This window comes from Myxine glutinosa, chromosome 7 (assembly GCF_964187855.1).
Source record: "Myxine glutinosa chromosome 7, kmMyxGlut1.1, whole genome shotgun sequence".
Classification (NCBI taxonomy): Eukaryota; Metazoa; Chordata; class Myxini; order Myxiniformes; family Myxinidae; genus Myxine; species Myxine glutinosa.
In genome coordinates this window covers 95,687,588-95,715,081 of record NC_136267.1, presented here as the reverse complement: position 1 = coordinate 95,715,081, position 27,494 = coordinate 95,687,588, and the positions used below count along the sequence as shown (strand labels likewise).

Below are 27,494 nucleotides of genomic sequence, written 5' to 3'. Positions count from 1 at the left end.
AACTAAAAATCAATGTTTACATTTGGAGAGATACCTGTATGGCGGCCATTTTGGATTTTCAAAATGGCCACTGTAAAATACATATTTTGTTCTATTTCTGCCTCTAATTACCCTAAAAACTTTTAAAAATATACTAAACCTATATTTTCAGGGACAAGGAATCCAATGAAAGTATCAAATTAGTGCTATGGGGAATGGTAAGACATGAATCAAAGGTTTTGAATTGCAAAATACTGTCTTTATATTCGCGATAAGTTGCATAATCAAATACATGTTATCATTTTGTACAGGCAGTTAATAACAACAAAATGTTTCACAATAATTCATATCACCAAACATACACAGGCAGTGAGCAAAATAATATATACACATGCAGTCAGTATAACTTCACATCTACACAGGCAGTCAATGACAAAATATACACAGGCAGTCAATGGCATCAAACATACACGATTACAGAATATGCCATTTAGAGTTCGTCATCACTGTCCTGTGTGTCGTATCCGACAATATAGTCCGCATCGTTTTCACAGTCCGTTCCACACAAGCAAAGGTCGGTCAATTTGATTGGCAAATCGAATTGGTCGAATGGTCGATCAAATCGAATTCGATGAATCGAATCGAATCGAATCGATCGAATTGTCGATCGAAACGATTGGTCGAATGGTCGAATTGGTCGAATGGAATTGGTCGATTGGTCGAATTGGTCGAATCGAATTGGTCGGAATTGGCAAATGTAAACATTGATTTTCAGATTTTCCATGTAATAACGTTTCCAAAAATGTATAGGTTTGCTAATCTACCATGATTTTGAATGAAAAAACATAGTGAACCTGACTATATGCCAAAGAAACTCAGTGTTATTCGCTGGTCTTGTACAGTCAGAGCTCTCATCAAAAAGACTATGATGATGTCACGGACACTTGATATTTCAGAAGACAATGATGAAAAAGCTGATCGTCGTGACAGCCCGTCGTTGTATTGCATGAACAGATGACTAGGCTAGAGACAGGATTTTTTTTGCTGAATTGTGGGATGTCATGTTTGAAGGCTTCATCCAGAGTCGTAAAACATTACAGTCTATTGAGCTCAATTTGAATACTGCCACTCGTGTATTGATATCCCTTATCGATTTTGGCCGACAACAGCGATGCTTCGACTATTTTGAAGAATCTGGTATGCGCTTATGTGGCACTAATGAGTATGCTGTCCAAAAAATGTCTGCTTGACTATGGACATTCCAAAGAAGTTGAGAATTCACTAAAGGATGCATTGGCATCAATATTGATGCTCCCTGTTTTGCTAAAGGGTGGTCTTCCGCTCCCTCTTTTTGTATATTTTGTTTGTCTGGTTGATTTGTTTGTGAAATAAATGTTAGCTCTTTCACGAGCCTCGATTCAGTATACAAAAAAAATTAAAAAATTTTTTCCATACAAAGGCTTTCATTCCTTGCATCGCTCACTGGTCACATGCCTTGAGGAATGCCATGCTACATACAAGCATGTGTCAGATCGTTTTGATTCGTCATTGGTTTTCTCTCCATGAATAAGGAGAGAGTCCTTAGGTGCTTTTTTGCAAACTCCAAGCGGGCTTTCATGTGTCTTTCACTGAGGAGAGGCTTCCGTCTGGCCACTCTGCCATAAAGCCCAGATTGGTGGAGTGTTGCAGTGATGGTTGTCCTTCTGGAAGTTTCTCCCATCTCCACACAGGATCTCTGGAGCTCAGCCAGAGTGACCATCGGGTTCTTGGTCACCTATCTTACCAATGTAGCGGTTCCCGCTGAATGTACACAATCGCCTTGCACCTGCCAGGACGCGGCCAGGGCGCGATCGCCATGCCGGGCTCGTCCGGATGGGCCCAGACGCGCCTCTCCTGGGCATGCCCGGACTCGCTGTTCCCGGGCACGCCCGAACCTCCCGGGCACGCCCGAACCTCCCGGGCACGCCCGGTCTCGTCTTTCCCGGGCATGCCCGCTCTCGCCTTTCCAGGGCTCGCCCAGAGCGCCCGGGCACGCCCAGCCTCGACTTGCCAGGCCGCATCCAGGACGCCCGGGCATGTCCAGACTCGCCTTTCCAGGGCTCGCCCAGAGCGTCCGGGCATGCCCGCTCTCGCCTTTCCAGGGCTCGCCCAGAGCGCTCGGGCACGCCCAGCCTCGACTTGCCAGGCCGCGTCCAGGACGCACGGGCATGTCCAGATTCGCCTTTCCAGGACTCGCCCTTGACACCCGGGCATGCCCGGTCTCGGTTTTCCCGGGCAAATGCCCCGGCATAAATGTGTATATATATTGCTGCCCGATAAACGGGCTTGTCAGAATACCTGAGCTGTTTTGTTTCAATAAAGCAACTCGGACGAATTCCGTCTTTGGTCGCGTCAATTCTTTCGACTCGCGTTGGAGCGCAGCTCCTTCACCAAGGCCCTTCTCCCCCGATTGCTCAGTTTGGCCGGGCGGCCAGCTCTTGGAAGAGTCCTGGTTGTTCCAAACTTCTTCCATTTAAGAATTATGGAGGCCACTGTGCTCTTGGAACCTTCAATGCAGCAGAATTTTTTTTTTTGGCTTCCCCAGATCTGTGTCTCGACACAATCCTGTCTCTGAGCTCTGCAGGCAGTTCCTTCGACCTCATGGCTTGGTTTTTGCTCTGATATGCATTGTCAGCTGTGAGACCTTATATGGACAGGTGTGTGCCTTTCCAAATCATGTCCAATCAATTGAATTTACCACAGGTGGACTCCAATCAAGGTGTAGAAACATCTCCAAGATGATCAAGAGAAATGGGAGGCACCTGAGCTAAATTTCAAGTGTCATAGCAAAGGGTCTGAATACTTATGTCAATGTGATATTTCAGTTTTTTCTTTTTAATAAATTTGCAAAACTTTCTAAAATCCTGTTTTCTCTTTGTCATTATGGGGCATTGAGTGTAGATTGATGAGGGAAAAAATGAATTTAAACGATTTCAGCATAAGGCTGCAACATAACAAAATGTGAAAAAAGTGAAGGGGTCTGAATACTTTCTGAATGCACTGCATGCAGATTTATTATTCAGATGGATAAACAGTATTTAAACTGTGCTGTGTATAATAAATAATATTGTATATTGGTTCCTATTTTTACGTTTTCTTTTTCCTCACAGTTGCATCTCTGCAAAAAATCTATGACATTGAGGCAAAGTGGATCGTGTGATCAGGTAGTAGCATAGCAAAGCTACGAAATACTACGATACTACGAAAAGTAGCAAAGTACCAAAAGTCCCCTATAATTAACCTTTTATTTGCCCTAGGCCCCTTTTGTCCTAAGTTTGGCCCTGGCACCATCAAGTCCTTTGGGATTTAAAAAAAAGGGAACAATAATTTCTGGCTTATTGTGTACGTGTTTGTCTTTGCATCCTCTTTCATAGATCTATTTTGTTGTTGTTGTTGCTTTGTATGCGGCCTGCGGTCGCATCGGTTGTTTGGAAGCGCGGCTGTGGCGCTGATGCAGTGCCCCTGTTACCAGTAAGCTGGTTCTCATTTTGCCAACCTCAGAAGGATGGCAGGCTGAGTCAATCCACCTGGTGTTATTTCAACGGAATGACAGGGTCTCGGCCACCTTAACCGTTAACTCCAGACCTTCATAGATCTATAAACGTAATCTATAATTTTTACATACAAAAATGGTGAATGGTTTTGAAACCCTTCCCCATAACTGTCCACCTCCACCTCTCCTAAAGCCTCCCCCCCCCTCCCTTCATCCACGACCTCCTCGCCCACTACCACCAATCCTCACCCTCACACAATCCTAACCCTTGCCCTCCTCACAGAGACAGAATTGGCCAGGCACCAAACCAACAGATCTTTGAGAACGGAGACATGTGTGATAGTTCAGCACAGTTGAGATTGGCCAGATGGAGTTTTCTGGCTCTCTTGAGTGGCTACACACTTGTTGAATGCTTTGTGGAATGATCTGAGATTGCCTTTGGCCAGATTTCCCTTCCAGGAGGAGAAAACAATTTGTTTCAAGGCAACCACAGGATTCTGTATACCAGGGTGAGAGGATGGGTATGAGATGCCATAAATCTGGGAATAAGGAAGAGTAGGCATTGTGGAAGAATTCTCAGGTGGCATTAATATTGTTGTTTGTAGGGGGTAGGCAGTGATTACCTTAGTCCAGGTAGAATTGTATAGGTAGTGTGCTCAGACTGTCATGAAGAATAAGAAACCTCATGTATCATAAGTAGGGATCCGGTAGACCGTATGTCGTGGGAGAGCGTATCTTCGTTCCCATCACGAGGGGTGGGATATGTTAATTAGCTGGGGATTAATGGTAAATCCCCTGTATGTAATGGCCTCTTATTTTTCCTTTGTTCCTTATGACACATGCAGCACACACACTTAACCAGGAAATCGTGCATTAACCACATTAAATAAAAACCAACCGGAAACCAGGCATCGAACAATACCATTGGCACTGCCAGCCGTCACATCACCACAACAAACAGGCAGACCCGAGGGGCCATTGCCCCGAGGAGCAGTGATTGGTCCTGGGAAGATTGGCACAAAGACTGTTAAGATGGGACCATAGGATTGGTGGAGCAGGCACGGATGACGGCAGAGCCCCGAGTATAAAAGAACGCTCTGCCCGACATTTTCTCTCTGGTCTTTTTGCTTCTTGATTTCCTCGTATGTTCTGGGTTTGGTGGCGAGCGGTCTTCTCCCCGACATTTTGTCCTCTTGGCTTTCCCTCACTCTCTTGAGTCCTGGCTTTGTTGGTGAACGGTCATGATTTGATATCTCACTCTGCTTCGGCAGTTCACGGTGAGTGGTTTGAGTTTGTGGCGCTCTTGCGCTGGGAAACGTTGGTGTTGGTGTTGGTGAACGAGATCGAGAAGACAAGCATGGCTGGAGCGACCGAGCGGACGCGGCCTGTTCGCTTCGCGCCAGGAGTGAGCTTGCCATGAGTGAGCGACCACGCGGTGAGGCCTAGTTCACGCCCACAGGGAGTGCAGCCTGCGGTTTCGCACGCAAGGACGTAGAGGCTTCGACGATCTTTGACGATTCCTGTAGCAACTCTGAGCTAAGTGCACACAATAAATAACACATTTATTTTCGTTCTGATATATTTCCCTTTTTCTGTATTCGGGTCTGTGTAGGGGCGCTCCAATTAGGAATTTAGTTTTATCGTGCATTCTTTTTTACCGTCATTTTCTATAATAAAGCCAGTATTTTTGTACATTTTAATCCTGTGTCGGCTTGGAATTAATTTATCCAGGTGCAAAGACATCGGGTGGACCCGTGCAGGTAAGTGCTCACGGCTTCTCCCCCACTTACTCCCCGCGTGTATAATGAAGGTCCACCATTGAATTGAACGCCTCGGAGTTAAAGCTCGTTTGGGCATCCGTGTCGCCCTGCGGTGTTCACTACAGAGTAGTCACACGACAATATAATGGGAGAAGACCAGTCCTGAAGTGACATGGTGGCTTGCAGTCCCTGACAGTCAGTCTCGGTGAACTGCCAGGCTCTCCGGCACTGAGGCAGCTCTGACAATAGCCAGAGAGATGTCGACTCACAGGCACGTTATCAGTGCTGTAGTTTCCAAGCAGTATATAGTCGTTCAAGAATCAAACGCGAACTAGAATGGCACTCGGTAGAGAGCATACTCCGACAAGCTGAACAGTTTACATTTTGCATTCCACTGATAGGCCAGATCTGGATTTGGACCTGAACCAAAATCGAATCGGCTTGTTCTTGTCATCTAACCAACTCATCCAACTAATTTTGTCATAAGTCGTCCATAACTTTTTGAAATATCATGTTATTTATCGTTTTTAGCCCTATCACTCAATGTGAAGAATTACTTGGGGAATTAAAAAAACTCACGTATCCGGATCTGGATTCGAATCTCCACCAAAATTGAATCTATTTTTCCTCGTCACCCACCCAACCTGTCCACCAAATTTCGTCCGAATGCATCTATAACCTTTTGAGATATTGTGCTATATATAGTTTTGTTCCCCATCTCTCAATGCTGAAGAATCACTTTTTAAAAATTCTCGGATTTCACCAAAATATAATCATTTTGTCCTTATCACATACCCAACCTCTCGACTAAATTTCGTCTGAATCCTCACACAACTTTCTGAGATATCTTGTTCAAAGACAAACAAACAAACAGACAGGTGTGAAAACATAACCTCCTGCCACCTTCGGTGGTGGAGACAATAAGACAGCTCAAAGGAGAGTATGCTCACTCTGAGCTATCCTGTCATCCTTTATGAATTGTATAACCTCCTCAAATTCCTCTTGAATTTGAATTGGATCTGCAACAAAATGTCCTCATCTGGAGTGTCGGGCTAGGTGATTTTGCAGTGGTGATTAGGATTGGTGCGTCATAATTGGGTGAGTGGGGGGGGGGGGGGGGCGGTACGACACGTGCAGATGTGCAGGGGTGATTTGGATGAGTATGTCATAATGGGCGGGGGGGGGGGGGGGGGAGACATGTGTTTGTCTTTCGTGGGTGCAATTCTTTCTTCACCTGTTTCCCTTAACCCCCACAGGCTTGGCGAATACCGTTGTTTAGTTCCATGCCATTGCTGGGGTCATCTCATCGTGTTCACAGCTAAGATGGACGTCGAATTGGAGGAAGAGCAAAACCTCTCACTAACTACTGTGGAACCTTTCTCTGATGTTTGTGACACAGACTTTGATGATGGTTTGCAGCATGTCGGTGCTCAGCAGGACATCAGCAGCGCCATTCACTGTCACACAGGTAAATACAGTCGTGGCCAAAAATATTGGCACCCTTGCACTTTTTTCAAATAACTTACAAATTTCTCTAAAAATAAGTTGAAATTGCCAAAAGTATTTGGTCTCCACAATTCTTTATTTCACTGTTAATATTACAGAAGCTTTGTTTTTCATTCAGAACTTAATATATCCTTTTAAATCAGAAAATATAAAGAAATGGCATTGACAAAATTATTGACACCCTTGACTTAATATTTGGTAGCATGGCCTTTGGACAAAATAGCTGCAGTCAAGTGCTTCCTATAGCCATGAATGAGCTTCCTACACCTCTATATTGGCAGTTTGGCACACTCTTCTTGTGCAAACTGCTCCAGTTCTCCCAGATTTGAAGGGTGCCTTCTCCCAACTGTTTTCAGATCTCCACACAGGTGTTCAATGGGATTAAGATCTGGACTCATTGCTGGCCACTTCAGAACAGTCCAGTGTTTTGTCTTTCTGAAGACCCAGCTTTCTGACACTAGGTTGAACATTGCGCTGAAAAATGCCTTGGTACTCTCCTGATTTCATGATGCCATGCACACTTTCAAGGCACCCAGTGCCAGAGGCAGCACAGCAACCCCAAAATATCACTGAACCTCCTCCATGTTTGACTGTAGGGAAGGTGTTCTTTTCTTTGAAGGCTTCATTTTGTTTTCTGTAAACATAGAGATGATGTGCTTTACCAAAAATCTTTAATTTCGTCTCATCTGTCCACAGGACATTCTCCCAGAAGGATTTTGGCGTGTTCAGGTGTGTTTTGGAAAACTCCAGTCGGGCTTTCTTATGTGTCTCTCTCAGCAGTTGGATCCTCCTGGGTCTCCTACCATAGAACCCCCTTTAATTGAGTTGGCGATGGATGGTGCGAGTTGAAACTGTCGAACCTTGTGTCTGAAGGTCAGCTTGAATCTGTTTGACAGTTGATCGAGGTGCTTTCTCCACCATTTAAACAATCCTTCGCTGCAATCTTCGATCAAGTTTTCTCTTGCGGCCACATCCAGGGAGGTTTGCTGCAGTGCAATGGGCCTTAAAATTCCTGATAACATTGTGTACGGTGGACACAGGAACATCAAGGTCTCTGGAGATTGACTTGTAGCCTTGAGATTGTCCATGCTTGGCTACAATCTTGTGTCTGACCTCCTCAGACAATTATTTGGTTTTCTGTCTTTTCTACATGCTCATTGCGGTACACACAGTCACACAAAACAGCAAAATGACTCCTTTTCTCCATTCAAACTGGTTGAATGAGTGATTTTTATATTGCAGGCATCTGCAACTCACCGCGGGTGAGTTCCATTCCAAAGTAAAGGAGAATTACCTGTTTGAAATGTAATTATTTCTAACAACTTCTAAAAGGTGCCAATAATATTGTCCAGGCCATTTTAAGATTTCTGTGTGGAATAGCTAAGATTTAGTATTTTTTTCAGCTTTTTTGTTTTGTTCCACTGCAAACCAAACAAATACATATGTGGATACCAAAAGATTTTTTAATTTCAACAATTTTCTGGAAGAAATTGTGCATTATTTGAAAAAGGTGCAAGGGTGCCAATATTTTTGGCCACGACTGTACGTGAATGATAAATTGGTACGAGGACATTGTATATTTAATATTGTTGCTAATTTTGTTACTTTTGTGTAGGCAGCACACAGCGTATTTATAATAATAATAATACATTTATTTTATATAGCGCTTTTCAAGAAGCCCAAAGGCGCTTTGACAGAGTACAAAAAACAAGTGCAAAAAGACAAAAATCAATAGGTAAATAATCAAAGCAAAAGGAAGGAGAAGGAGAAGAGATAGTCAGGGGTTAAATTCTGAGGGTTAAATGTTGAATGCAGTGTTGAACAGGTGGGTCTTGAGTGATGTTTTGAATGTGGTGAGTGAGGAGGAGTCTCTGATGGTGTGAGGTAGTGAGTTCCAGAGGGTGGGAGCAGGGATGGAGAAGGCCCTGTCCCCCCAGGATCTGAATTTGGTCCGGATGGGGGGGGGGGGGGTCAGGAGGTTGGTACCAGCAGAGCGGAGGTTGTGGGTGGGAGTGTGTCTGGAGAGGAGGTCAGTCAGGTAGGATGGGGCCAGGTTATGGAGGGCTTTGTAGGTCAAGAGGAGGATTTTGTACTGGATTCTCTGGGGGATGGGGAGCCAGTGAAGCTTGTAAAGGACGGGGGTGATGTGGTCACGGGTCCGGGAATGGGTGAGTAGACGGGCAGCGGAGTTCTGAATGTATTGGAGTTTATTGGTGATTATTGAGGGTGAACCACAGAGGAGGCTGTTGCAGTAGTCCAGACGGGAGGTGATGAAGGCGTGGATGAGGGTTTCTGCAGCCGTGGAGGAGAGGGATGGACGGAGACGGGCGATGTTTTTCAGGTGAAAGAAGGCTGTCTTTGTGATGTGTTTAGTGTATTTGTCGAAGGAGAGGGTTTTTTTTTTTTTTTTTTTTTTTTTTTTTTTGTATACAAGATCGAGGCTCGTGAAAGAGCGAACATTAATCACACAGAAAGACAAACAGACACATAAAACAAATAACATCGGGAGCGGTAGACAAGATGGGGAGAGAGGGGGAAGGACACAAACACAACATTTGAGAGCAGGGACCGAGAGACATGGAGACATCGAGAGATCTGTGGGAGGGAGAGGGCTTTGGGGGGAGGCATGTGAAGGGGGGGAGGCATGTGAAGGGGAGGAGGCATGTGAAGGGGGGGGGGGGGGGTGGGAGAGGTATAAACATATGGACACTGCCAGGATTTCCAGGAAATAAGTTGGAATTTCAAACAAGGTGGATCTGGGGTGAATTAGTGGGGGTAGAAAAGATCAAGGTTATGGATGGGGGAAGATAAGAGATGGTGGTGAACAGCTGTTTTAAAGACCTGGAGGGAGGAGAGGGATTGAAGGGAGTGTGGGAGTTTGTTCCACAGGCGGGAGAAAAGAGGAATGAAAGAGTGAAGGTGAGCAGAGAGCCGAGATTTCGGCAGTTTAACCATCAGGGGTTGTTGGCAGATCTTGTGCGACCTGTAGGAATATTTGGGGGACAGAGCACAGAGAGAGCTGGGGGAGCAAGGCCGGAGAGGAGTCGGTAGAAGACAGAAAGACCACCTACCTGCCTGCGGTGAGTGAGTGAAAGGCCCTCAGAGATAGCTTCATCGCGGGAGATTCCAATGATTTTGAAAGCTTTGGATTCAACAGCGTGAAGCCGAGCCAGGTGTGAGGCAGGAGCACCAGCCCATAGGGGAGAACAGTATTCCATTGAGCTGCGGATGAAAGCCTTGTATGTGGTGAGGAGCTCAGGTGTGCCGAGGAAGGACTTCGCACGACGGAGGATGCCCAGTCGGCGACTGGCTTTGGAGGCCAGCTTGGAAATGTGGTTTTCCCAAGAAAGATCATGGCAGATAGTGAGACCCAAAAGCTTGAGTGACAGAACTTCTTGGAGAGGATTGTTGAGAAAGTAGATGGGAGGGTTGTCCAGTCGATCTTTTCGGAGAGACATAGTAAGAGAGTGAGATTTGGCAGGATTGAAAGACATGTTCCACTTGTTTGACCAGTCTGTGATTTTGTCCAGGTCTTCAGAGAGTGAGGAGGCTGCAGACTGCCGATCTGAGGGAAGAGGAATGGAGCGGCAGAGAGTGGAGTCATCAGCAAAGAGATAGAGAGGATTTTCCAGAGAGTCAGAGAGATCATTGATAAAGACCAGAAAAAGCACAGGGCCCAGCACACTTCCTTGGGGAACTCCAGCCTGAACAGGAAGGGGAGATGAGAGAAATCCATTCAGGGCCACACGTTGACTACGACCAGAGAGGAAGTCCGCAAGCCATGCATGGAGATTTCCATGGATACCATAGGAGGAGAGTTTGGTGAGCAGAGCTGGGTGCCAGACCGTATCAAAGGCCCTTGATATGTCAAGGGAGACAGCTCTGATTTCCTGTTTGGCATTGAGGACCTCCATCCATTGTTGAGACAGCAGAAGCAGCATGTCCAGAGTAGAGTGACCAGGTCTGAAACCAAATTGATGATCAGAGATCAAGCCATTGGAGAAGAGGAAAGATTTCATATCCGAAGCAATGATGGATTCCATGACTTTGCTGATAATTGGGAGCAGGCTGATTGGTCTGTAGTTGCAAGGATCTGTTTTTGCACCTTTTTTGTGTAAAGCGGTAATGTTAGCTGATTTCCAGGATGCTGGCAGATGACCTTGAGCAAAAGATAGGGTGAAAAGAACAGAGAGAGGGTGAGATAGAGCGGCAGAGCAGGATTTTAGGACCCGTGGGCTGATGCCGTCTGGTCCAGTTGCAGAATCAGAGTCGAGGTTTGACAAAAACTCCTCCACCTTGTCAGGAGAGAAGGACACAGAGTCCAGGAGCAGTTGGGTTCGACTGGGAAAGGTGGGAACAGAGAGAGATGGGTTTGGGACTAAGGATTTCGAGGCGAACACAGAGTTGAGGCATTCGGCTTTGTCACGTGCGATGTCAACTGTGTGGCCATTTGAGGTAAGGGAGGGGATGGAGGGGGAACAAACACCAGAAACGGATTTGACCAGACGCCACCAGGATTTGGAGGAAGGAGACAGGTTTGAGAGTTCATTCTTGAGTGAGGAGAGATAGTGCTTCCTGGCACTCCTGAGGGTAGACACACACTTGTTCCGAGCTTGGTGGAAGGAACTGAGATTTCCCTCAGTTGGATTAGCCTTCCAAGAGGCAAAGGCAAGTTGTTTCAGGGCAACTGCCTCACCACAAGATTCAGTGTACCATGGACGGGAGGAAGGGTAAGACAATTGAAGGCGAGATGGGATAAATCTGTGCATGAGAGAGATCAGTTTGCTTTGGAAGAATTCCCAGGAAGAATTGATGTCAGAGGCAGTGGAGATGGGAGACCAATCCAGACGATTGATGGCTGCTTGAAGACCGTCCCAGTCGGCCTGAGTGAAATGCCAGACTCGTCGACGCTGAGGAGGCTCTCTGAGAATGGCCAGAGAGATGTCCACTTTGACAAGCACATGATCAGAAGAACCGATTGGAGCAGAAGAAGAGCAGCAGACATTAGCAGGGAAGTTTGTCATAACCAAGTCTAGAAGAGAAGATACTCCATTGGCTGAGATCCGGGTCGGGAAATTGACAGATTGTGTCAATCCCAGTGAGTCACAGAAGTCCTTTGCTGAGGTGCCATGACTAGTGAGAGAGGAACCCACACCCAACCAGGTGGCATGATGACAGTTGAAGTCACCACATATGAGGAAGAGAGAGTTGGGATGAGTGGATAGAAGTTGGTCCATGTTGTCAGACATTGAAATGTAGATGGAGTCATCACTGTTTGGGGGACGGTACAGAACACATATGAACAAAAGGTGGGAGCGGAGAGGAAGCCGTAACCAGAGGTACTCCTGCGGGTGAGGAGGAAAGAGAGCAGTGCAAGGAGAGTGAGGAAGAGAGTTTTTGACAAAGATAGCCACCCCACCACCAGGCCGAGGCTCAGGTCTATCATACCGGAGGAGGGAGTAACCAGGAAGAGATATTAAGGAATCAGAGACATCTTGAAGGAGGAAAGTCTCTGTTAAGCAGATCAAGTCTGGATTGTCAGAAGCAACCTGTATGGAGAGATCAGTCAGGTTTGAGCGAAGGCCCCGGATGTTTGAGGTCCATACCGTTAATGAAGAGAGAGGGGGAGCATCGGGTACAGGACAGGGGAGGGGAGGAGTAGGGTAAGATGAAGGATGAGAGGGGGAGGTAGGGAGAGCAGTTGATAGTGTTTCAGATGTTGCAGAAGAGTTCCAAGAAAGGGAAGGATGAGGAGGATGAAAGGTTTGCTGGTGAAGGGATGCGGCACAGTGAGGGGTTGTTTGAGGGGGGGCAGAGGAAAGTAGAAGGTTTGGGGGGGTGGAGGTATGAGATAGAAGGGAGACGAAGTGGGGAGGAGGCAGCTTGGAGGAGGAGGGGGGAGGAGAGAGAATTGGAGAGGAATGGTATGGGGGGAGAATTGAATGGGAGGGATTGGGGGGGAGTTTTGAAGGGGAGGAGTGAGGGGGGAGTTTAGGAGGGGAGGGGCAAGGGGGGAGTTTTGGAGGGAAGGGGAAAGGGGGGAGATCAGGAGTGGAGGGGCAAGGGGGGGGATTAGGAGGGGAGGGGCAAAGGAGAAGTTTAGGAGGGGAAGGGCAAGGGGGGAGTTCAGGAGTGGAGGGGCAAGGGGGGAGTTTAAGAGTGGAGGGGCAAGGGGGAAGTTTCGGAGTGTAGGTGCAAGGGGGGGGATTTGGATGGGAGGGGCAAGAGGGGAGATTAGAAAGTGGATGATTAATGAAAGACGAACATTGATAACAAATTGGGTTTGTTGTGATTTTCAAGTTAGCAATCCGGTTCAGGATGATGGAGGAGGGATGGAATGAATGTGAATTTAGACCATGTAGTGAGGGAGACGTATAAGATATTGAATTTCTTTTTTTGAAGTGGAATGAGTTGGAGAGGAAATTGAGAAAAGCCTTTTAAATAGGAAGAAAAACAGCGTGTTGTAATATACCACTGAATAAAAAACAGAAGGGGAAAGGTTAAACATATTTAAAAATATTTAAACAGAACTATGAACAATCTTATATGCACAAAAATACCAACGGGGGGAGAGCCGAGAGGGACCACCACGAGTCACGTGAACAGGGCAAACGGTGGATGGCAAGGAGATAATGGGGGTGGGGCGAACAGCACACCTGGACAGAAAATACAGGATGAGACAACAGTACACGTGGAGAAAATAAAATAAATGTTTTTGTTTTTTTTTTGTTTTTGGGGGGGGGGGGGGTGGGGATTTAGAACGTTAGACAGTATTATGTTCGGGGTAGAAGGGAAAAAACCAAGAGCCAAGCAAAACACACTTAAGTTAACAAAACACCGACGGGGGTACAACTACAAGGCCACACACGAGGAGCAGAACACGATTAATTAATTACGAGTTACAGGAAATTCAAACCAAAACTAACTATATAATCAAACAATATCACATGGACGATAAAATAACGAATTGAAATTTGACAATCTATCTGGGGAAATGGGGGAGAAACACGTGGTCGAAGAACGAACGAACGAATAAGAATGAATAAACGACTGAGCACAGAGAAGGTAGTCCTTTTTTTTTTGTTTTTTTGAGTTGAGATTTACATAAGGAAGTAGGCTTTGGGGTGGAAAGACTGCGAAAACAGAGAACGAAAGTTATTGGATCACAAACGACAGGCGCTGAGAGAAAAAACAAAGCCTCAAGGTTGTACAGTGTACACTGTACAAGACCTCGAGACGACACGAATTAACGCGATTTTCAATACAGGTATGAAAGATTTGCACCGAAAATCTTTGACGGGACAATATACGTACATACACCATAAAATAAATACAGTTTTAACGAAAATACAAATTGGAACAATGACTTAACTTCGATTTCGATGGAGAGCGTGGAGACCTGCGAAAAAACGAACCGTCGCCAGCAAGACCGGAAACGGAAGTGTTTGGTCAAAGATGATGCCAAGATTCCGGATGTGAGGGGAGGTGGATACTGGGAAACCGTCGATGTTGAGGGCAAAGTTATGGGTGGATTTGGTGAGCGTTTTTGGGCCAATGATGATTATTTCAGATTTATCATAGTTAAGTTTGATGAAGTTGATTTGAAGCCAGGATTTTATTTCAGTGATGCAGTTTGTCAGGATAGAGTGGGTGGCGGTGGAGATGGACTTGGTGGAGATGAAAATCTTTATTGCTATTAGATGAAAATATTTAAACAAATGGATGTGCTTCAACCAGAAATGGAGTCAAATCTCCATCGCAAATGCCGAGGGATGCATTTCTTGAGGTCATCGGTATTGGTGAATTTAGCATTAATGAATTATTGTTTCACTGGAAAACTAAACGGTTTCATTCAGTCCCCTCCACCAGACCTTGTATTGCCCACATTTGTACAGTAAGGTACCGTGTATTTGAGGTTGGGTTTCAGAAGATCTCACTAAAATAAAAACACGCAAATAGGACACCTGTTTAGAGATATATTAGGTAATGTCGTTTTTTAAGCTGTGTATTCCTCTTTGAAAAACGACATTACTTTCCGGTGCACTTAATACTACGGTAAAAAGGTTTCATTACGAAAACCGCTCGACAAAATCTCACCTTGATTAAAAGTGATGTATGAATGCCTAAATAGACGTAGCTGGTAACACTGCTGGTCACGCCGATGTATATATGCTTCTGTTGATGATGATTCACCTTCTTTCTGGCATAAATGGCTGTATATTTTTAAGGCGTTCTCAAGAATATGGTTGGAACTTTTTTTATATACTTATTCGAGGCTCGTATAAGAGCTAACACATAGAATATATAATCCAGGGAGCAGGAGGAGAGAGAGAGAGAGAGAGACAGAATAAAACAAATGGAAACTACAGGGGATTTCAGGAAAGAAAAACAGGGCATTTGAAGGAGGTGGGTTTGGGGTGGATTAACGGAGTAGAAAAGATGAAGGTTTTGGATGGGGGAAGATAAGAGATGGTGGTGAACAGCTGTTTTGAAGACCTGGAGGGAGGATTGGGATTGAAGAGAGTGTGGGAGTTTGTTCCAGAAGCGGGAGAAAAGAGGAATGAAAGAGTGAAGGTGAGCAGAGAGTCTTGATTTTGGTAGTTTTACCAGAAGGGGGTTGTGGCAGATCTTGTGAGTCTAGCAGGAATATTTGGGGGACAGGGCACAGACGGAAGGTGCAGGGGGTGCAAGGCCGGAGAGTAGTCTATAGAAGATAGAAAGACCACTAACCTTCCTGCGGTGACAGAGTGAAAGGGCCTCAGAATCAGCTTCACTGCGGGAGATGCCAATTATTCTGAAAGCCTTGATTTGTACAGTGTGAAGCCGAGCTAGGTGTGAGGCAGGTGCACCAGCCAAGAGGGGAGAGCAGTACTCTATCAAACTGCGGTTGAAAGCTTTGTATGTGGTGAGGAGCTCAGAGGTGCCAAGGAAGGACTTTGCATGATGGACGATGCCTAGTCAACGACTGGCTTTGGAGGCCAGATAGGAAATGTGGTTTTCGCAGGAAATTTAATGGCAGATAGTGAGACCCAAAAAGTTGAGTGACAGAACTTTGAGTGGATTGTTGAGAAAGTAGATGGGAGGGTTTTCCAGACAGTCTCTTCACAGAGACAAGGTGAGAGTGTGAGATTTGTAATGATTGAAAGACATGTTCCACATGTTTGACCAGCTTGTAATTTTATCGAAGTCTGCAAAGAGTGAAGAGGCTGCTGCCTGTCGATATGAGGGATGAGGAATGGAGTGGCAGAGGGTGGAGTCGTCAGCAAAAAGATATAGAGTCAGAGAGATCATTTGTGAAGATTAGAAAAATCACAGGGGCCAGAGCACTGCCATGAGGAACTCCAGCCTGGACAAGAAGAGGAGATGGGATAATTCCATTTAGAGCTTTGATAAGGAATTTCTGGCTTGACAAGCAATAGGAAGATGATTGGTAATGGGACACCCCTGGATCAGTTTTTTGCACGAGTTTGTGTTTATGACTGGCGTTGCGGGTGAGATTTGGGGGTTACTGTTATTTTAATCTCAAAAAATAATTTAAAATATATCTGTGGGGGTGGTCATGAGGGATCATGTCATTATTTTTATTATTGACAATTGTTGTACTATTATTATTATTGAACACCGCTCCTTTCCTATTCCTTCTTCAGGCACTGCATGACGTCAATGACGCATGCTGAAAGGGGGTACTCAGTTTTCACTCCTGTTTCTTTCTTGTTTGTTCGTCCGGGTGATATCTCAACCATCCTTTGAGCTAGGAAGCTGAAATTTCGGCACAATAGTGAGAGCAAGTGCTTTGGCAAGAACGATATTTTTTGTTTGATGATTAATCAATTAATTGATTAGTTACTTGATTATTATCGATTAATTAAGTACTTATTTATTTCCTTTCTCTTCTGGGCATTATCTCAGGCACCTTTTGAGCTCGGAAGCTGATATTCGGACACGACAGTGATCAAGTGATGTGGCTATAAAGGATATTTATTATTTATTGATTAATCAATTGTTTTTTGGGGTTTTTTTCGATTAATGACTTATTTAATGAATTTTTGAAAAGTTACAGCTTTGAATGAAACTGGTGGTTTTGGTATGCTATTATCCAATTGATTAAGAAAATATTTTACGATCAGTGTTTATTGATTTTAATTATGCAATTCATCAATCAATTACTGTACACCTCTCCCTCCCAATACCATCTCTATGTGCTGCATGGCGGTGTTATTTATTTATTTGGCATGGGGGTGGTGTACTTTGAATGTATCTGTACTTGTTTTAATATTATTATTTATATTATTATTTTGCAATAATGTAATGTTAATATTATTATTATTATTATTATTATTTTATCACTATATAATTACTTTTGCTATTTGAAGATGCCTTCAAAAAATGCCATGATAAGGTGGAACGATGGTCCAGCTGCGATTATATACACCTTCCGAAGGTGGAAAAGGCAATATACAAACAACAACAACAACAACATGCATTTTAAGGCCATTTTCCCTGCTAGAGCTGGGGTTAGCCTTGCGGTCCCCATGAGAATCTTCTCCATTTTCCCTGCTTGAGCAGGGGTTAGCCTTGCGGTCCCCATGACAATCTTCTCCATTTTGCCCTATTTTCTGCATCTCCCCTTGTTAACCCCCTTGCCCTCATTTCTTCTTCCACCACCTTTAGCCAAGTCTTTCTCGGTCTTCCCTGTCCTCTACTTCCTTCTACATTCATTTCCATCACTCTTCTCAACCAGTCACTTTCATCCTTCCTCAACACATGACCAAACCATCTCAACCTGTTCCTCTTCACAGCATCAATCACAGGCTCTATTCCCATCATCTTTCGCAATTCATCATTTGTCTTCCTCTCTCTCAACGATACTCCGCACATCCACCGAACCATTCGCATTTCCACCCTTTCCAGCCTTCGTTGCTGCTCTACGTTCATTACCAATAATTATCATTACGAAATCATTACGAAAAGGCAATATATATATGGGAATTTCTCCAGGTTTCTTGCAGTCAAGTGTAAAGCAACATAGGCTAAGCGAGTGAAAAATAACAGAGTCCTCTTACTTGTGATAAAATTGAGGGTTCTGAAGCGGCATTCATAATACCCTCTACCTCCACCACCGGGAGCAGCGCTACTAGGTACATGTCGTTTACGAAGATAATTTGTGCGTCCCACATTCGGGACTCCTTGTGAGGGGGGGAAATGAAGTAACGACCGAAGTGAAGTAACGACTTCCCCCTGGGAAGTTTAGTTGGTTGAGATTGCATAAGTAACGATCGAATCCATCGATATCAGACGACTGTCGACGGACAACAAATTGCAAATTTAAGTGATGACAGATTAACAGGGCTCACAGGGGCCTCACTGGGCCATTATTCTGTTTTATATGGGGCCCCCAAATAAGTAACGCTATCCCTCATTGAAATATATGGTATGGCATCAGCAGATTAGTCTTTCGCATCATCATTGTCATCCTGTACAGTCCCGCCCTCAAATGCCTCTTTGATAGGTGTTTTGGAGCTATTCTCAGAATTCTGGCACTTACGAATATCCGTGCAGGACAGGGTAGAGGAACGAAATGAACACAGTCCTGTTTTGCGTTTTGACATTTTATATGTGCATTTGATTTTCTACAATATCATTCCTGGGGGCTGGATCTTGTGCCATCCACAGAACTGACAATTCATCACCTGTAACTTGCCAACCGTGACCAGCTGGAGAAGGTGCATTAATGATGGGGGAGAGGGCCTGTCTGGGTATGGCGGCTTGATTGTTGGGCTGCAACTTCTTGTTGACTTCTTGTTGTTAATGACGGAAAACTTATTGTTGTTAATGATTCTTGTCTTGATCACATCTTGGCAGAACGCTCTGTACACTTCTTCTTACAAGATGCTGTTGAGAATAGAGAAATGATTCATCTGTCATGTTGAATCATGCTGTCAGCGTTAGTAACTCAAATCATGCTAAAATCTCTTGATACAGTTTCACATGTTAAATGTGCATCCAGAGAATTGAACCCTTCAAATAAATTATTGTCATTTGAAAACCAACCCTTCATAGATGCACTCACTGTAGACATCTTTCTCTCTTTGCTGAGAAATCTCATATATTGCACGAATCACAATTTATAACAAACTTCCCTGCTTGTGTACCTCCACCAAACAAACAGACAAACAGACAAACGGACTCAAATGCAATATCCTCTCCTCTGGTGGGGGCAATGAAACAATAGTGACAGACTGCCCATGGCTTACAGGGTTAGGTCGGATTGAAGGGGTAGAAAGGACTGCAGGTAGTTGGGAGCGATGGGCAATGAGAGTTTTTAAACACCCATAACTCAAGATACGATGTTCACCTTTTGGCCTTTACCATGGTTGCAAAGAACCTGGTAATAGTTCAAATGGGGAATGGTTTTTTAAGGGTTATGAAATGTGTATCTTGTGAAGTGTGTTAAAGGATATTTATTTTAAAAAAAAACTTGTTTCCTGAAATCATTGGATATATTTGCATAATGAAACTATTTATGTTAATTTCAGAGTAATCATACATGCCATGAAGATATAATCATTTTTCTTACATGTCAAATAATACACTATCGGTATTAACCTAGCCCAGGGTCATATTTTCAACTATAAGTTATCCATGTACATGGCGATTAAATCACCAATCTGTGTTATCGATTTTTTTCTGACCTTGGGCTTTAACTCCGAACCATGCTGACTGGTCTGTTTCCCTCCGTGCTCCGAGCTGAATCCATTTGGCTGAGTTTAAGCAAAATTGATTCGATTTGTCAGTGATGTTTTTATCACTTTTGTCTCCTCCAATGAGTTGTATTCACTGATGAATGTCAAGCTAGTCTTCATGAAGCCGAGTGTCAATCTGCATCGGGGGACAGGTATAACAATATATGAAATCAACAGGACGTTAAGTGAGGAATGCTAACTGCTGTGGTAAGCAAGGAGATGCTGACATTTCAGGCATTACGCCCTCGTCGGGGCAAAATAGTGCAGAACCCTACATCGGAGCGAAGCCTCTTTTGCTCAGACGAAGGGTTAATGCCAGAAACAACAGCTTCTCCTTGCTTTCCACGGCAGTTAGCACTCCTCGATCAATGTCCTGTTGATTTCATCCATTTATTCTCTTAATGTTCATTGGAACACTTTCAAGGCAAGAGTGAGCTCACCACTGGTGATGCATCATTCGGGTTTTTAAAATTCCATGCCAGCTTTTATGAATGCAACCTTAACCATGATGCTTTCGAGCATTATGCAATTGCATATGTGGTATCTATGCGATGCAGGCACGTGTTTACATTATATTTTCACGACAGACCAATAATGTGACCTATTTCATGATATACTGCCTTTAAGGTAATAATATAGTTACCATGTAAACTGTGAAGTAAAACAAAAAGTAAACTAACAAACTAAGTTTGTGGTGTGGGTATGCAAAGGCATGATGCACCAAATGACGTCTTTCTACCTCTGAGCTTCTTCTTCTTTTCCCTTTTTCACTTGAAGAAATCTACATTTATTTTTTCTACAAAATGGAGAAATCTACAAAATGAACACATTTTGTATTTTCTCATGAATGAATGCAGATAAAGATCCGAATTGTAACAAGTCCGAATTGTCATTTATATCCCCTTGATTATTGCAGATGAGAATTCCATGCCGGAGCAGGAGACCCATCTCTCCGACATTGGTGAAGAAGCTTTCCATGGGGACCATGGCTGTATGGTTGAGGCTCATTTTGTTAACTCTCAGGAAAGCCTGTTTGTTCATCCTGAAACTGGTTAGTAGGACGTGACTTGTTTGCAGGGTGCCAACATAGACTTTAACTTGATATTGGAATTGCCATCATCAAAGTCTCAAACCCCTTAATGGAACAAGAGGGCTCCCACGCCATGCCGTGAATGTTTCTATGGCAGAGAATTCACCAATTGGGCAGGTCAAATTTCTATCACAGAGTGCTATGTTAGTCACGACAGGAATTTGGAATATTGCCAGGGCACAGGCACATAATTGCCTAATGTTTTCAAAAGGCACCTTTAATCATCATGATTATTATTTATTTAATTTTTATTTTGTAACATGTTCTATACACGGTCTGTTCTGCGGAAACAGTTTCTTGGCTAAGGATTTGCAATCTTGGATGTGTTGCCACTCCGACGCAGAATACTTGGCTGAGGATGCCATAATTTGGACTTTGGCCAGAGTGCTGGTAGTAACTTGCCTACTATTCGTGAAGGACACAGTGGGATCTTTAATGTCCACCAATTAATGCTAGCAGACACCCTGTGTAACGTCCATCTGAAGGACGGCACACATAATGATGAAGCGCTCTGACTGTGAAACACCAGGATGATGATTTACAGCTGGATCGAGATTTGAACCTAGGCTAGACAACTCAGAGTCGAGCGTGCATATCTCAAGGCTATCCACCTAGCCTAACCTTTAAAGGGATTTCTAATATACACCAGAATATGCAAAAAGTCTGGATTTTGAGAGTTGAACCAGGAAAAGGTGACTAGAAGAGCGTTTGTGCCCTGGATGGCTGAGAGGGCAGATGAAGGTACACTGGAGGAGAGACGGCAAAAAACTAAAGAAACAAATGGCGTTCTTGTAATGTGAGAGCAACAGGGCTTGCACTTCCGGCTCATCGCAGGAGATGCCAGTAATGTTGTGAGCTTTAGATTCTACAGAATCCAGGTGAGACGTATGTAATTCTGGTGTGCCACCCCGCAGGGAACAACACTACTCCATAGAGCTACTGGAAAATACTTTGTAGGCTGCGAGTAGCTCTGAATTTTCAATTAAAATTTTGAAACAGAGGATGCCAAATTAGCCACTGGCTTTGGAGGCCAACGTTTGCTTGTGGTTGTCTCTGGAGAAATCAGGGCTGATGGTGAAGCCTAGATAGAAGTTCAAGCAGCGATTTAAATTCTTTCAATGGCTGACCATGAAAATGGCCAAATGGCAGGTACCGGTACTTCAATTTGTCATTTCTAAAAAGGATTGGACTACCAGTGTGCGAGCTCTTCCACGAGACTTGAATTTGTATCCAAAAAAACCCAAAAAACTCCTCTGCACTTGATATTGATTTCGCCTGGGAATACTTTCACAAAAGTCGACCTTTGCTCTTGCACCGGTGTATCCCATCCCATTTGTGACTTTCCTTTCCTACCTTTAGACCCTGGTACACTGAATCCTGTGAAGAGGAATTTCAGTCAAGCAGCTCATTCCTCAAGTTGGAAAGCTAACCTGACTGAGTATAACTTTTGATCATTCCATAAGGCTCGCAACACGTGTGGGTCCATCCTGAGGCAAACCAGAAAACATCATCTTGCAAATGTCAAGGCTGAACTATATATTATATATATACAGTATATATATACAGTCACGTGAAAAAGTAAGTACACCCCATGTAAAGTTTTGACTTTTTCAACATATGTCAACATACAGCTATTTGATCTTCATTTCAACAATATTGATAGATAAAGGTGATATATTATAACAAATATCATGAAACATTTACATTTTGTCGTCCATTGTGTAATTTAAATAAACATAAATGCAAATTTCGCATGTGGAAAAAGTAAGTACACCCCTACATTTATCACTACTTCAAATACCTAAAATTAGAATCAGGTGCACCAGCTCAGGTGCAAATGATTAGAACATCGTTAGAGAGGATCTTGGAGGAACCTGTCTTATTTAAACCTCAGACATTTAGTTTGGTTTGCTCTTTGTTGTTGAAGTGTGTGGCGTCACCATGCCCAGATCAAAAGAGCTCTCTGAGGCCTTCAGAAAGAAGGTTATAGATGCCTACGAGTCTGGGAAGGGATTTAAAAAGATCTCCAAACAATTTGAAATCAATCATTCGACTGTCCGGAAGATCATCTACAAGTGGAGAAGATTCCAAAAAACTGCCAACTTGTTCAGGCCAGGCCGCCCCAGCAAGTTCAGCCCGAGAGCAGACCGCAAGATGCTGAAAGAAATCTCTAAGAACCCCAGAATGTCATCACGGGACCGACAGGTAGCTCTTGCCACTTTTGTTGTCAAAGAGCACGAGTCTACCATTAGAAAGAGGCTGCAAAAATTTGATCTACATGGGAGGTGTGCCAGGAGGAAACCTTTGCTGTCCAGAAAGAACATCAGGGCAAGACTAAAGTTTGCCAATGAACACCTAGGTAAAGACCAGCACTTCTGGAACAATGTGCTCTGGACAGATGAGTCAAAGGTAGAGCTATTTGGCCACAGTACCAGAAGACATGTTTGGCGAAAACCAAAGACAGCATATGACCACAAGAACCTGATACCAACTGTAAAGCATGGTGGTGGAAATATTATGGTTTGGGGCAGCTTTGCTGCATCAGGGCCTGGGCAGCTCACCATCATAGAATCCACTATGAATTCTTCATTGTACCAGAGGGTGCTTGAGGATAATGTGAGGCCATCTGTCGGAAAGTTGAAGCTCAACCGAAGGTGGACCTTGCAACATGAGAATGACCCTAAACATACCAGTAAATCCACCAAGGAATGGCTGAAAAGAAAGAAATGGAAGGTTCTGGAATGGCCAAGTCAAAGCCCGGATCTAAATCCCATCGAAATGTTGTGGGGGGATTTGAAACGAGCTGTGCATGCAAGAAACCCCTCAAACATCGCACAGCGGAAAGAATTCTGCATGGAGGAGTGGGCAAAAATTTCTCCCAGTCGATGTTAGAGACTGGTAGACAGTTATAAGAAATGCCTACTTGAGGTTGTTTCTGCCAAAGGGGGCAATACCACCTATTAGAGCCAAGGGTGTACTTACTTTTTCCACATGCGAAATTTGCATTTATGTTTATTTAAATTACACAATGGACTACAAAATGTAAATGTTTCATGATATTTGTTATATTATATCACCTTTATCTATATTATAATAGCCGTAGATGATTCTGTCTGTCTGTCTATCTGTTGGGTGTCTGTCCGGGGTGTGGCTTACTCGGTTTGCAGAGTAGCTCCACCCATAGCTCCACCCATTCTGGGAGTGGCTATAAACAAATATCCACCATTTTATTAACTCGCATAGCTTTGAGTCCTGTTTTGTAGGCCCGTGGTGTCTTGCTCTCCCCGTTTTATTTCAAATCAAATTCGATAAATCATTTCATTTTTCACAGTCGCTAACATAGTTTTAGACTCGGTTGAAAAAAAACGGGAAGAAAATCCGATGAAAGTTGCCGTTTATAGAACGAAATGAATTCTCAAAGGCCTGTAACTTCAAGGCCATTGAGTCTCTCTCACGCCTTTATCTCCAATCTAACTCACCATATGATTTCATTTTTATCGATGGTTTTACTTTTAGACTCGGTGTCAGCAATAATTGAGAACAATCCACACACGCGGGAAAATGCAGAGATATATTTTTTAAAATCGCGTCATGGTGTATCATACACCGCCCAACATGACACCGCCGGCAATGTGTCGATATATATTAAAAATTCGCTTTTGCTTTTCCGTTATGATATATTACTATTTCGTTTGATGATAGTCGTCACAAAAACGTCAACAATGATGCCGACATATATTTCTTCGTTTTTATTTCATTCAACATATTAGCCGGAAGTAAAATATGTTTCAGGAAATTACCGAGAGATATTTCTTCGTTTTTTTTATTAGTTATGTGCGCATACACTTTAAATAGGTTTATTTGAAATCTTTAATTTTCCACAAACATTCCACACACGCGGGAAAATGCAGAGATATATTTTTTAAAATCGCGTCATGGTGTATCATACACCGCCCAACATGACACCGACGGCAATGTGTCGATATCTATTTTAAATTCGATATATCATTTCATTTTTCACAGTCGCTAACATAGTTTTAGACTCGGTTGAAAAAAAACGAGAAGAAAATCCGATGAAAGTTGCCGTTTATAGAACGAAATGAATTCTCAAATGCCTGTAACTTCAAGGCCATTGAGTCTCTCTCACGCCTTTATCTCCAATCTAACTCACCATATGATTTCATTTTTATCGATGGTTTTAGAGTCGGTGTCAGCAATAATTGAGAACATTCCACACACGCGGGAAAATGCAGATATATTTTTTAAAATCGCGTCATGGTGTATCATACACCGCCTAACATGACACCGACGGCAACGTGTCGATACATATTAAAAATTCGATATATCATTTCATTTTTCACAGTCGCTAACATAGTTTTCGACTCGGTTGAAAAAAAACGGGAAGGAAATCCAATGAAAGTTGCCGTTTATAGAACGAAATGAATTCTCAAACGCCTGTAACTTCAACTTCAAGGCCATTGAGTCTCTCTCACGCCTTTATCTCCAATCTAACTCACCATATGATTTCATTTTTATCGATGGTTTTGGACTCGGTGTCAGCAATAATTGAGAACATTCCACACACGCGGGAAAATGCAGAGATATATTTTTAAAAATCGCGTCATGGTGTATCATACACCGCCCAACATGACACCGACGGCAACGTGTCGATATATATTAAAAATTCGCTTTTGCTTTTCCGTTAAGATATATTACTTTTTCGTTTGATGACAGTCGTCACAAAAACGTCAACAATGATGCCGACATATATTTCTTCGTTTTTATTTAATTCAACATTATTAGCCGGAAGTAAAATATGTTTCAGGAAATTACCGAGAGATATTTCTTCGTTTTTTAAAATTAGTTATGTGCGAATACACTTTAAATAGGTTTATTTGAAATCTTTAATTTTCCACAATATAATTTACTTGCCATTTATCATTTGATGATTACGAGACAAATTCCTCTTGAGGATCGTGACAATTCATGCGCTGCGTGGAAACTTCTATTTCCAAAATGAATGAGACGATCGATGAAGAACGCAGACTTGAACAGGATGCAGCAAGAAAACGAATGAGACGGGCGAACGAGTCCATCGACGAACGTCAATGCAAACTTGTGGGGTCACCCGTGGGAATCCCACGGGCATGGATGTGTGTGACATTTCGACATATTGAGTTAGATGCTGCACATTCATTTTTACAAAATGGTTACTGGCAAGTCATCAGATCCAGAAATGGTGTAAAAACCACCGTTTAGAGGCCATTTTTCCCCGCAAAGCGGGGGTTGGCCTTTTCGGGGACCGTGGTAGTTGTTGTTTTTTTGTCCCCTTTTTGAAGCAATGTTTTACGGCCGGATGCCCTTCCTGACGCCAACCCTTTTTGCCGCCTTCAACGACAAACAGGGAATTACCAGTGAACTGGTACTCAATTAGCCGACCTCGGAAGGATGACAGGCTGAGTCAACCCCCCTGGCATTAATTCGGCGATCGACCGAGATTCGAACCCAGGATCCTAAGCCGGCACCCTAGCCGCTAGCCCAACACCAGAAATGGTGTCATGAACACAATTTATTTACGCACAAGCACAAAAGCAAGACGGGCCGATTTCCGATTCCGACGGGCCGACGGGCGAGACGGGCCGATTTCCGATTCCGACGGGCCGATTTGGAGCAAGAAAAAGAACGAGACGGGAGAAAAAGGAGAGAAACGAGACGGGGAAAGCCGATTGGAGAGGCGAGTGAGGCGCGATTGGAGAGGAGTGTGAGGCGCGATTGGAGAGGAGTGTGAGGCACGATTGGAGAGGAGTGTGAGGCGTGATTGGAGAGGAGTGTGAGGCACGATTGGAGAGGAGTGATTGGAGGGGAGTGTGAGGCACGATTGGAGAGGAGTGTGAGGCACGATTGGAGAGGAGTGTGAGGCGCGATTGGAGAGGAGTGTGAGGCGCGATTGGAGAGGAGTGTGAGGCGCGATTGGAGAGGCGTGTGAAGGATTGGAGAGGAGAGGAGTGTGAGGGATTGGAGAGGTGAGGGATTGGAAAGGAGAGGGATGTGAGGGTTTGGAGAGGAGAGGAGTGCTAGGTGGAGAGAGGAGAGTGTCAGGTGGAGACAGGAGAGTGTCAGGTGGAGACAGGAGAGTGTCAGGTGGAGAGGAGTGAGGGGTCACATATTATGTGAAATAACTAAATTCACACCATTTCTGGATCTGATGCCTTGCCAGTAACCATTTTGTAAAAATGAATGTGCAGCATATAACTCAAATATGTCGAAATGTCACACACATCCATGCCCGTGGGATTCCCACGGGTGACCCCGCTAGTATATCAATATTGTTGAAATGAAGATCAAATAGCTGTATGTTGAAATATGTTGAAAAAGTCAAAACTTTACATGGGGTGTAATTACTTTTTCACGTGACTGTATATATATATATATGTATATATATATATATATATATATATATATATATATATATATATATAATGTCTCCTTTAAAGACATGGTGGCACCTTGTCAAGTCTGTCTGGTGTGTGCTCCCCCTCCATCACTTCAAATGCCACAACAGCTGAGTCTGCTAATAGTGTAGCAGCATAGCAAACCTGTTGTGCATTTTGTGATACAAGCACCAAATTTGGTACACTAGTACACTATCATATTATGAAAAGATCTGGATATTGGGCCATCTCAGATTCAGAGATTTGATTTTTGCAAGATTTCGATTCGATTGGGATCGAAGAGAACACCTTCTTCGTCTTCTGTACAGTGAAGTTGCCAGCCCTGAATTCTCTGGCTACATCTGGGTGCTTCATTGGGAGTGCAACCGTGTCCCTTAGGTGAACAGGGACCCACCTGGCATAGTGTGTGTGGTCTAAGGCATGGAACCATGG

At 43.8% G+C, this 27,494-nt stretch overlaps 1 protein-coding gene across 1 annotated transcript in view; it reads left to right on the top strand.

Moving 5' to 3' along the window:
• The window catches only part of LOC137431432 (uncharacterized), a 45,694-nt gene that overhangs the window by 5,067 nt on the left and 13,133 nt on the right, over positions 1 to 27,494 (top strand). The window contains exons 2-3 of the mRNA XM_068122747.2: positions 6,528 to 6,739; positions 20,437 to 20,571. Coding sequence (XP_067978848.2) covers positions 6,595 to 6,739; positions 20,437 to 20,571 — 280 coding nt within the window. The 5' untranslated portion in view covers positions 6,528 to 6,594. The remainder of the gene's footprint in view (positions 1 to 6,527; positions 6,740 to 20,436; positions 20,572 to 27,494) is intronic.